The sequence below is a fragment of the Diplotaxodon limnothrissa genome, linkage group LG14 (assembly GCF_057381915.1).
Source record: "Diplotaxodon limnothrissa isolate DT_005_m linkage group LG14, D_limnothrissa_male_GT1.1, whole genome shotgun sequence".
NCBI classification, from domain to species: Eukaryota; Metazoa; Chordata; class Actinopteri; order Cichliformes; family Cichlidae; genus Diplotaxodon; species Diplotaxodon limnothrissa.
The window spans coordinates 21,585,587-21,598,088 of record NC_140609.1 but is presented as its reverse complement, the minus strand read 5'-3'; the positions used below and the strand labels follow the sequence as shown (position 1 = coordinate 21,598,088).

Genomic DNA, 12,502 nt, shown 5'->3' with positions numbered 1-12,502 from the left:
TTTTCTGTTTTAATAAATTGTAATCATACATAGCCTGATATGCTTTTCCACAGTTAAATGAATATACAAATGCCCCCAGATAACCATTTGCAACTGAAACTGACTTGTGCAACTGCAGAACAGTTGGCTTTGCAGACAATTGGGGTTGTGGCTATTTATTTTACTGATTTATAATGTTTATTTTTAAATGATGAACGTGATACTATTTCTACACATATATCTACATATGAGTGAGCAGAATCTGTAGCAGAGGGATGACATTTCCTGCACTGGAAGCTTTCAGTTCTATGGACCAATACATGTTTGAGCAAACTTTGGCTGCTTTGGTTGTATCCAGGCAAACAATGCAAATAAAAAGCCCACTGTGTAAAATAGGTAATTTAACATGTTAATACCTCAAAACAAACAAGTGATAAAAAAGGGTTTGTAAACAACGAGCAGCAAATGTCAGCAAATCTTTTGATAGTTTCTGGCCCTAGAAATATTGCCAGTCACCCCCAGAGGCTGAGTCAGCAGACTCTTGGTTGGTTTCTTACATTGTGAGACTGATGGCTAATCAGCATTATTGCTCGATTTTAAATGTCAAAAAGATAATCGGTCTCAAATTGCAAGACTGAAAGAAACATTAGGCTAATTTTAGGACTGTGGGGGAAAAAAAGCTAAGGTTAAATTTGAATTTTGTGCTGAAATCTTAATTTAAATAATTATAAAGCTCATTACTCATTAGCATTATAAATGAAGTCTGATTGCTGAAAAGTTGCCAATTTAAAAAAGCCATGGGATTACATTTCTTGGTTTATACTGAATCTTTTTTTTACATTTCACCTGCATGCAGCTCACTCTATAAAACTCTATTTTTACCTGATCTAAAGTATCCACATTGTTACTGTACCATTTTTCGAAAAAGCAGCAATGTCTAAAGCAGCAGTGTCTAAAATTGCATTACCACTTTTTTGTGCACATGCATTGTTTATACGCTTAAACTCTGATACTGTGCACAGAGACTGAGACTTAAATACAACAGGGCCATTGTTAATGTTATTTGTAACACCTGTTGCCTGACTTCCTTTGGAGCTCAAATATCTCAAATATATAGAGTTTTTCATTCATAAAACTGAGGCCTGATGTTATCGGGAAAAAATGGCTCACATTCGTTGCGTGCACAATTCTAAACAGAGCAGGTGTACAGGATTAGCATCACTTAGGTAATGAGGCCAGCTGAGGAAGAAGAGGGACAAAGCCCTCTGGTCGGCAAGAAAGACTGAGAGAAAGAGACAGAACAGAACAGAACAAAGAAAAGGGGACAGCAGGAAAAAGCTAAAAGGAAAGTAGCCTTTAACAAAAAAAGGAGAAGAAAAATATAGAGTTTCAGATCAATTAAAAACACACAAAGGAGTAAACACGTGTTCGTCGGCACTGGATTGTGTTATTATTATTCTTAATCTAAAAAAATAACATTAGTTTCTATAGTTTTCCTATGCTGCATAATACATGTTCATAACAAAGTAACAAAAAAAACCCCAACAAAAAATAGCTTGAGTAAAAATATCAATCAGTACCATAAAGTACGTCATTTTCAGACTGGACACACAATCTGAGTGCTTAGAATAGATGAAAATCAGAAAACTAGTAGAATGAATAATACATGTACCTTGTTTTCAGAAAGCATTACTTAACTTTCATCTTCTTCCAAAACATAGAGACCATCACCATTACCCCATCAGATTCCCGCTGGGTGGGGGCCTGGTGGCTGGGTTACCTCATAGCTGGGGTTATCACCCTTCTTTCTGCTATCCCATTCTGGTTTCTGCCCCGCTCACTACCCGTGTCCAGGCCAGAGGTCCCAGAGAAGTGCACACCAGAGCAGACGAGTTTCATCAAAGGCTCTCCCCTTCTGAAGCACAAGTACTCAGCAGATGAACACACTAGCTTTATAGAGATGGCCAAAGGTAAGGAAGTCTATAGGTTATTGGGTGTGATGTTTTTATATATGTCATATGTGGAAAACAATGTTTCTCAGAGCACATTGTATTTGGGATTAACACTTCACAAACTTGCAGTAATAACACATTTTCTTTGTGTTAAAGTGAGTACAAGCCGCATTTTAGATGAAGAATTGCTTATACATCATATTGCCAAAAGTATTCACTCACCTGTCCAAATCACTGAATTCAGGTGTTCCAGTTATTTCCATGGCCACAAGTGTATAAAACCAACCTTGACATGCAAACAGCTTCTACAAGTATTTGTGAAAGCATGGGTCGCTCTCAGGAGCTCAGTGAATTCCAGTGTGCTGCCGTGATAAGATGCCACCAGGGAATGACAGCAACTCAGCCACTTAGTGGCACGCCATATAAAATCACAGAATAGGGTCAGTGGATGCTGATGCATGTACTGCGCAGAGGTCACCGAATTTCAGGTCAGAGTGAATCTTTACAGACCTCCAAACTTCATGTGGCCTTCAGCTTAGATCAAGAACAGTGCATAGAGAGCTTCATGTAATCGGTTTGCATGGCCATGGTTACATAACTAAGCGCAATGCAAGTTGTTGGATTCAGTGGTCTAGAGCTTGCTGCCACTGGACTGTAGAGCAGTGGAGACACGTTCTCTGGAAGCACAAATCATGCTTCTCCACCTTACAATGGACAAGTCTGGGTTTGGTGGTTGCCAGGAGAACAGTATTTGTCCGGCTGCATTGTGGCAAGTGTAAAGTTTGTTGGAGGAGGATTATGGTGTTTTTCAGGAGTTTGGCTTACCCCTTTAGTTCCAGTGAAAGGAGCTCTTAATGCTTCAGAATACCAAGACATTTTGGACAGTTTCATGCTCCCAACTTTGTGGACACAGTATGGGGATCGCCCCTTCCACATGTGCATAAAGATATGCCTGCACAGAGTCCTGACCTCAACTTGACAGAACGCCATTGGGATGAATTAGAGCAGAGACTGCGAGCCAAGCCTTCTCGTCCAATATCAGCGAAAATTGGTCAAAAGTTCCCATAAACACTACCTTACCTTGTGGACAGCCTTCCCAGAAGAGTTGAAGCTGTTATAACTGCAAAGGGTGGGCCAGTATCATAATAACCACATAGCATAACACACACACACACAGAAACACACACACACACACACACACACAAAACACAATAATCACTTAAGTTCATATGTGTATGAAGGTAGATGAGAAAATAGTTGAGGCGATATAGTGTGCCTGATGCATCACTGCCTTTGCATATTGCTATGTTTTTTGGCATATTACATCAATATGCCGACAATGTACACTCTGTACAATATAAAAAAAGTGGAGGCTCTTATCAAAACTTCACTTGCACAGCTTTATTATCCCTTTGAAAACTAAATGAATTTATACAGTGCAGCTCACCACTACGTCATCAAGACACTGAATCAGCTTTATGTCACGACTTAGAGAGTTATTGCTTATTTTGTGCTGATGTTAATGGCAGAGAAGGTTTGGAGATGTTAACAGTACCACGTTTGAATCCAGCGAGCTCTTTAAAAAGACTGGTTCTTTCAAAAAAGGCTCTAAATACATCCCGCTCAGCTAGGAATTTGATTTTAAACACCTGTGGTAATGGGACAGAAAACACCTGAATTCAAAGAGGTGCGACCCAAATACTTTTAGCCATATACTGTATGTATTGCATATTTTTGTCTTCCTACCTTCACCTCCAAACAGTCGCAGCAGATGACTGCCCCCCTCCCTAAACCTGGTTCTGCAGGATCTTTCTTCCTGCTTAAAGGGAGTTTTTCCTTCCTGCTGTCACCAACTGCTTGCTCATAGGGGGTCATGTGATTGCTGAGGGTTTCTCTGTATTATTGAAGGGTGCCTGCCTTACAATAAAGCACCTTGAGGTGGCTATTGTTGTGATTTGGTGTTATATAAATAAAATTGAATTAAAATGAATTTTAACTCATCTGTATTTTTGACTCCACAGACTTCATTCCAACCCTGCGAACGCTGCTGGCACACCCAGTCTATCTGGTCTACCTGTGCGTGACAATCATTCAGCTGAACTCTCTCATCGGCATGGTCACTTACAAGCCCAAATACATTGAGCAGCACTTCAGACAATCAGCTTCAAATGCCAACTTTCTGATGGGTATGGTACATGTTTCATGAACATTGTGCCGTTATATAAATTATTAGTGTGTTACACTTGAAAATGATCACAGACGACTAGGGAAAGCTTTCCAGCTTGTTTCATATTGTATGGGAGAAAAAGGACTCGGACGTCCCTTGTTTGATCAAATGAATTCTAGCGTCAAGTATGGAAACGGCGTTATAATGCAGGAATCATGTGTTTAACATGGTAATTATTACAGATTTATGGGCTTTCTGTCCATTCAGCGTTACCCTCCTCCTTCTTCGCTTTTACATTTGTTGGATGAAGCAGAAATAGAACTTCAGGGAGTGGATCTTGTTAGAGAAAGGAGAGCTGGGTTAGCTATATTCTAATTCAATCCACTAACAGCCACAGCTGCAGAGACTGGAGCTTTGTGAATATGAGAACTACTTTGCACATGAAATAAAATATCTAATGAAGTTCATAGCGTAAAATGAAAATATCTAGGTTCATGTGGTCTCATCAAGGGAGATGCCTGTGCTGACCAGACTGGCTGCATATGAAAGAGAATGTAATATTAGTGACCAGAGCTAATGACATGGATATAGATAAAAGACCATGTCTCCACATTGATGTTAAATAAAGCTATAAAAAGATAAAAAGCAGGGTTCTTTTTTGATCATGGTAACTTGGAACTAGTGTAGGGTTATTTTACCTCCGGAGCTGCCTCACTTGCAAGGTAGGATAAGCAGGTGTCTGAAAAACAATAGTGAAGCTTTGATGAAAAATTTAAAATGTTACCGTCATTCATTGTTCGAATCCTCATCTAGCCTTTTAAACAGCATCTAATTAATCATGTGCTTTGCTGTTTCCTTTAATCTCAGGTGTGATAAATATCCCAGCTGTGGCACTGGGGATGTTTTCTGGAGGTCTGCTGATGAAGAGGCTGAAGCTGAACATCATGGGAGCAGCCAAGTTCGCCTTTGGCACATCCCTTATAGGTTACATCCTGTCACTGTTCTTCTTCGCAATGAGTTGTGAGAATGCCAAGGTGGCCGGGGTGACACTTTCATATGACAAGTGAGTCAGAGGCGATTATATGATGTGTCGAGGTTAATGGCTACTTGTTTGGAAAATTTATTTTTCCTCCAAACTATTAAACGCAGCAGAGTTAGCCATCTAATATTTGAATGATTCCTCACTATGGTGGCTGAAAGCAACACATTATTTAAATGTTTCATATCATGCATCAGAGTTGATTGCTATGTTTTTTGGCATTTCTCAAAAAAGAGGATTTCTCAAAAAAGAAAATGTATGATAAAAGTCCATTTAATCATGAGGATGTCGACTCATATTTAAGCAGAACTGGCAACATTTCCATGGAGCTGCATATAAAGGAGCACGAGGTACCCTTTTGTTAAGCATATTTGGGAACCAGTAGGTGATTACAAGCTGAAACCAACACAAAATCATCCTCTGGGTTTGCCTAATAATGCATGTCAGTATTCAGACACAGCTGAAGTGACACTGCTGAGATGAAAAGTTAAAAGTAGCCAGAGGGGTGCAGCGTGCTAATTAGTCCATGCAGCGAATGTGCCGAAGCTCGAAAACCAATTTAAAAACCAAACACTGCATGCGGTAAATAAAATATGGAATTTCCTAATGCTCAGCAACTTGCTTATTTAGTTTCATAAATGAATGAGGATTGCTCTGGCGCCAGTCATTTTTGAAGACACTGATGATTGGAAATATGCACGTTTGACTGTGTTTATTTGAAGCAGTAATATTTCATCTTATTACAGATTACATTGTCACCGTATAAAAAGGGGGTTGCTTGTAGTGATGAATCTAGAGAGAACTGTGGGAATTAAATCTGCAGCTTACTTAACAGTCTGAGCTCAAGATATAGTCTGAATCTTACTGTGTAAACTAGGTGGTGACGATTTAGGAAATAAACAGCAGGATATTCCTCTCAGGAGATGATGGACCAAAAAATCCACCAAAAAAACTGACCTACATTTGTCTGTAGGCCAGGAAGAGTGACTGAATATGCTGCACTTTGCTAACAAATTTGCCATATCACCTTGATAACGTATGTCTAATGTATCCCTAGAAACTCAAAATCCATATCAAATATATACAAAATTGTAAATAAGTGTATTTGTTTCTGAGTTGTACTTCTTTCTTATCATCTATCTTCCAGCATCGAAAAGATATCGTATGATAAGCACCCGCTCTTCACAGACTGCAACTCAAAGTGCGTTTGTTCATCGAGCGACTGGGACCCAGTCTGCGGTGAGAACGGCATCACATATGTTTCTCCGTGTCTGGCTGGCTGCACCACCTCTGCTGGCTCAGGAAAAAACACAGTAAGTTTACAAGCGGCTCAGAAAGTAAATACTGTACAACCAGAATCGGTTGGAAATTATGAGGCAAAAAACTTTGTTAGTGTCTCGTCTGTTTTAAAACTTGGAGTAGTCTTATATCCCAACTGCGTAACCTTGGCTGGCTCAGAAAAACATGCATTTTTCTCGTAAGTGGGTTTCTACGTTTCATTTGGATTACACACTGTTTTGCCATAAAAGTCATTTGGCGTGAACTTCAAGGCATAATTCTCTCTCTTTTTTTTAAACTAAATGTTACTGAGAAGAGATCTTCTGTCACTCATTCATGACTGTGCATTCATTTATTCTCCATTGTGAGAATGAATACAGTTTTCATGAGAAAACATCGTAAAACTTGCCCACAGCTGGTTTAAAGAGAAAGATACATGCTTTAATATGAGAAAATAACAAAATGAGTTGTACAATCTTCTATTCCTGTATACTTAACCAATATAAGATAAAAAATAAGAATAAGACACTAATTTCATTGCATCAAATTGAATTGCTGGTAAAATCTCAAACGTGGGCAGCAGATCAGTGATCTGGAACCAGGCTATGTCGGTCTTTACGGCTCATGGCTGGTTTTTAAAAGGGGACTTTTTATGCTAATTCTTGCACTTTATTAAATTAACTTTACATGATTCACATTCATGGATGTTTCTGTCTGAAATAGGCAATTTTAGCTCCTCTCCCCTTAAGGCCACTCTGACCATATTAAGGAAATCCCCTCTCTTTGACGTCATGCTTTCGGCTTTTGGTGATGACTTGCACATGCGCAGACCTTTGGCAGTGTTTAAATGATCCTCCGCCCTTGTGAAACTATATTAATTATGATAAGTCTACTTTAATTGTTATTTATTGATTAGTGCAGATATCAAGAAAGGGTATTCACAGTTTTGATGACTAAGTGCTGTTTTAGGGAGCAAGCATGTGACTGAGGGCCTTTAAGGGAAGCCCACACAGCCAGTGCTTTCAAGCTGTTTTCACACATGAACCTTGGAGAGTTTCATGAGAATTAGATTTGGATATTTTCCACTGTTCCTTTTTCTAACATGTAGCACACAGCAGGAAATAGTCCACTTAGTTTAGGTCAGAGAGTTCCTTACACAGTGGAGGCAGCCTCTCTAAATCGCTGTACACAATCTTTTACATTAATTTGGTTGCTTACTTCCTGGGTATTATTTGCCTGTATATGATTGTCTTTATTTAAAGAAAGTTTGATTGACTAAAGGCTTGTGCTTTTTTGTACTGGTTTGAAGTTTTCTGTTAATCAGTAAGGGAGTTTTATTTAAACCAGCTAAATTCAAAATGAGGGAGTTTAATGCTAGATTTACTAAACTGCTTAAAACTGTCTTATGGTGTAAAAATGTTGCGACAAGTTAGTTAAGTCAAGTTAATTTATTTATTAGCACATTTTAAAACAACACAGGTTGGCCAAAGTGCTTTACAGCTAAATAGAATAAAACAGCAGGGAAATAGAGAAATAACAAGAAAAGCAAGAACCAAAAAGAAAAGAAACGTGTCAAAACTCAGTCAAAATTAAACACTAGTGAGTAAAGGCGTGTCTTTAAGTGAGTTTTAAACATCTCAAGGGTTGCAGAGGTGCTAATTTGAAGAGGCTAACTGTTGCAAAGTTTAGGTTTGACTACAGCAAAGGCCTGGCCTGCTCTGTGTTTAAAGATCTATTAGGAATAGTTAAAATAGGAATAGTTCAAAGTCCAGAAAGGTAAGAGGATGCTAAAGTCCATTTAGTGACTTAAAAACAAGTAATAAAATGTTAAAATCTGTTCTACTGGAAGTCAGCATAAGGAAGCCAAAAGTCAGCATCTAAAAAACATGGACAGAGTTGTGCAGCATCCCAAATCAATAACTGAATATTGACTTGAACAGTGTCCACTTTTATGCACATAGCACTGTTATTGTCCCAGGGGTTGTATTTGAGAAATAACATGCCGTGTATCACTTTTTCCATTAAACATGACCTGTGCCAGTATGTCTGAATGGTAATTCTCACTATTTATTGTATTTTTATACAGCGACATTGTTTTTGCACCTCGTGTTTTGCAAAATCTTTCTGCACTTTTCCTATAAAAAAGACATGAAAGACTACTATCATCTTTTGATTTGTATATAAATGTAGTTTGCAATTCTATGCATACAGGCTAGTGACAAAATAAAGGAAAACCCTCTCTGAACTCCCTCTATCTCAGTAAGGTGTTGGGCAACAATGCTTTGACACACACACGCACACTGGTTTTTCCATTAATTTGTCTGTAGTTGTCTGTGTCTAGCTATATGGTCATATGTGTGGAATATGCGTGTCTCTCCAGGTCTTCTCTAACTGTTCCTGTGTCGGTGTGGCTGGTAACTATACGGCCAGTACAGGTCACTGCCCTCAAAAGGACGACTGTGACAGGATGTTCCCGTACTTCCTGGCTCTCTCTGTCATCACTTCCTTTATCATCTCTCTTGGGGGGACACCAGGATACATGGTTCTTATCAGGTCAGATTAAATTTAAGGCATATAATGAGAAAGGATCTTGAAATAACTACATTATCCCTGTATTCGTATTAGCATTTATATCAAGCCGCAATTTCAAACTTTTAGAACTGTCTATTTAAGGTGGTACAAGAAGCATTTCTTGTACTGTTTAGTATTTTCCTTACCTTGAAATCCCCACACACCTGGGTTTGGGATAACAGTGGACAATTGGGAGGTTCACTCAAAGGACAGCCAACATTTCCTTGCCAGTATTTTGCTCGAAAGTGTGGCTTGTTGAGGCTGTGCCCCGCCTGGCATGCAGACAAACAGCGGTCGAAACAGCAAAGACAAAAAAACTTTGGTCATGATGAACATTTTTCCATTGCCGCACACAGAAACACGGAAATACTAACATCTTGAACCAATTCAGATTTAATAAAATGTTGTTATACTAATTAATCAGCATGTACACGGAGTTGTGCCTTGTGACTTTGAGCACAGACTTCCTGCAGCCATCTCTGCAGCATGAGTCTGTAGCCAATATAAATAAATATTAGGGGTGCAACGATATTCGTATCGATATTGAACCGTTCGATACAGTGCTTTCGGTTCGGTACGCATATGTATCGAACAATACAACATTTGTAATTTATTTTATCAATTTTCCTTCTGACGATGCTGTCTGTGTTGAGCGCTCAGTGAATCTGTGTTCGACTACTCCGCCTAGGCTGCACTGTCGAGCGCAGATCCACTGAGAGCTCAACACAGACAGCATAGTCAGAAGGAAGAGCGCAGGGCAAGCTAGCGAGACAGAAGTTAAGCTCTCCTTGCAACAGGCAAATTGAACGTCATTCAGATCTGGCGTTTGGAATTATTTTGGTTTTCATGTGACGTATGACCCTGAAGGTAAGCGAGTCATGGACTAAAGTAAAACAGTATGTTGAATGTGCCATGCAATGCTCAATTACATTGGTGTGAACTAGTGTGTTAGCGCAGTTAGCTCGTTAACGTGTTGGCCGTCTAGCCCCATGCACGGAGTGATCGGCGGTAGCTCGTTAACGGAGATTTGCCGTGTTGTGGCGTTAAGGTCATTTCAACGAGATTAACCTGAAAGCACTAGCGGGAACACAACGAATATGACTGCACATTTACGCCGACATCATCCTAGTGCAAAGACAAAAACAACAAGCATGCTACTAACTTTAGCCGAGTCATTTAGACAGCTGTTAGCACATGATTCTCCTTATGCTGCTGAGAATATAGCCCAGAAGAAGCGGATAGTATAGCTTTTATTTTGGAAAGAGACATTTCTCTGTAATAAACTCTCTTTTCCAAAGATGAGTGATTCCTCAATCAGATACAGGGCTCGCAATATCGCTAGCCCGACGTCCCGGAGCTAGCGATTTTTTCAGTGGGGCTACCAAAATCTATCTCTTCCCTGCCCATCGGGCTATTGTAGGAAAAATATATGTCAATGCTTCTGCATTCTTTCGGAAATGTAGCTGGGTAATTATGTCATTGGCATCGGTGAGCCACTGTCAATATGTGACATATTGAAATCGCGTTTGAATTTGCGCTTGTTTTTTTGCTTTCACTTTGCAATCGTGCGAACTGTGTATAGAGAGCGACAGCACTGATCTGTGAGTGATGATAATTTGCGCACCAATTCCTCTGACATCGTCTTATTAATCGTTAGCTTACTATGCAAACATGACAAGTGAAATCTCCCGCAGCAAGCTTAAACATGTGAGAGGTTGATCGCGCAGAGAATCGCTGAGCTTATGTGAGTGAGTGTGTAAAAGCATTTCAGTTCTGCTGAGCCAAATAAGACAGGTCAGGGTGAAGAAGTGACAGCCAAAGAAAAGCTTACCACAAAACGGAGAAGTTATGACAAATGAGACTATAAGGCAAAAAGAAAGTGCAGCTTTATGGTTTCATGGACAAAAGAATTTCTGTGGCTGCAATATGATGAGCTAAATAACCAGGGCTGCACATAAGTGGTCCGCAGGTGTGCATTCGCTGTCAAAATAAAAAACACGCACAAGGGTTAGGGTTAAATTCAAAAACTGTACTTTTGAGTTAAAATATATATTTATAATTTTAATAAATGACAAATTAAAAATGCATGAACATTTTTTGTATCGAAAAAATATCGAACCGTGACACCAAAGTATCGAACCGAACCGAACCGTGAATTTTGTGTATCGTTGCACCCCTAATAAATATATAAATCAATATTTAAAAAATCTGTTTTCTAATTGATAAAGAAAAATCTGTAGATTTTGGTGATCTCTAATAATTAATATAGGTCATTATTACAGTTTTTGTTTTCTCATATGAGATATGAGATAATAAAAAGAATATGTTGACAAAGCACATTCGTGAGCAAATCACATAGTGACAATGACACGCTTCTGCAAAAACAAAGCCTAAATTACAGAAAGCTAGTATTGAATTACTTTATATTGTGAACATCCATGTGGGAGTGTTTGGACTGATAGAAAAAGTCCAAAATCTATGTCATCATGCACATTTTCCAAATCTATCCGATGGACTGGATTCGAGTCTTTGCCAGGCCGCCTTATGTTTGACATCCCTGAGTTAGACTATAGATGAGGCTTGATACAATAAGCTACACAGAGATGCCCACACAGTCCATCTGAAAAGACCTAATGCTGTACCTGTTGCATGTGCATGTTTTGCATATGAAGGGCATATCATATAATTTGGACTCTTTAGAACAAGCCCTGTACTGTACTACTACTCCTGTAGTAGTTGAGTCAGTCCTAAATGCTTAATGTCATTTGTTGTAGTTACCATTGACTCTTACACAATTTTATACCTGCTTGTTTCACTACTGCAAACTTTGGAGCTTGTTTTCATAAAGCCTTGTATAAACTTCCTGTTATTAGCAGTGGCTGCATACTTGTTTGTGGATTTGTTTGTCTGCCAAACTTATAAAAAAGGGACTTTGTCAAATTAATATTTTAAAAAAACCCAACATTTGTTCTAGTGGTTAGTTGAGAATGACGGTGAGGGCAAATCTTTGCTCTGCTAGTCACAAATGATTTCAGTGACACTGGAAAGTCTAAAACAGATACTGTTACCTTGTTGACATGTCTGATCTCAATGTGTGGAAGCACACGTATCATTGAAAACTATGATATGCTCCTTAGCACACTGGTAATTACCAGTGTCAGTAGACATCAGTTTCCACAATCACATTACTTAGAAAGTGACAGGTGAACATTTTGACCTGCTGATAATAAACTGATTTATTTGATTTATGACAATAACTCTTGAGTGTCAAGTAGACATGTAACAGTAAAATAAATGTAATAATCCAAGACTACGCTTTATAGCAGCTCCCTTGTACCTGTTATATAGTTAATCCTGCCATCTGAAGCCAAAAATGCATTTTAGGCTGTTCTGTGTTCAGTCTTTCCTGAAAGTTGTTCACATGCCTGTGGGATAGCTGTAGGGCCGTTCACTCGGAGAGCCCGCTTGATGATACAAGTAATCTTCTAAGTCTTATCATAGAAGCATTTCCACTCC

General features: G+C 39.0%; 1 protein-coding gene across 1 annotated transcript in view; it reads left to right on the top strand.

The window, feature by feature from the left end:
* The window catches only part of LOC146618786 (solute carrier organic anion transporter family member 1C1-like), a 34,273-nt gene that overhangs the window by 19,990 nt on the left and 1,781 nt on the right, over positions 1–12,502 (top strand). The window contains exons 7-11 of the mRNA XM_085371721.1: positions 1,701–1,949; positions 3,953–4,117; positions 4,966–5,161; positions 6,285–6,450; positions 8,796–8,968. Coding sequence (XP_085227847.1) covers positions 1,701–1,949; positions 3,953–4,117; positions 4,966–5,161; positions 6,285–6,450; positions 8,796–8,968 — 949 coding nt within the window. The remainder of the gene's footprint in view (positions 1–1,700; positions 1,950–3,952; positions 4,118–4,965; positions 5,162–6,284; positions 6,451–8,795; positions 8,969–12,502) is intronic.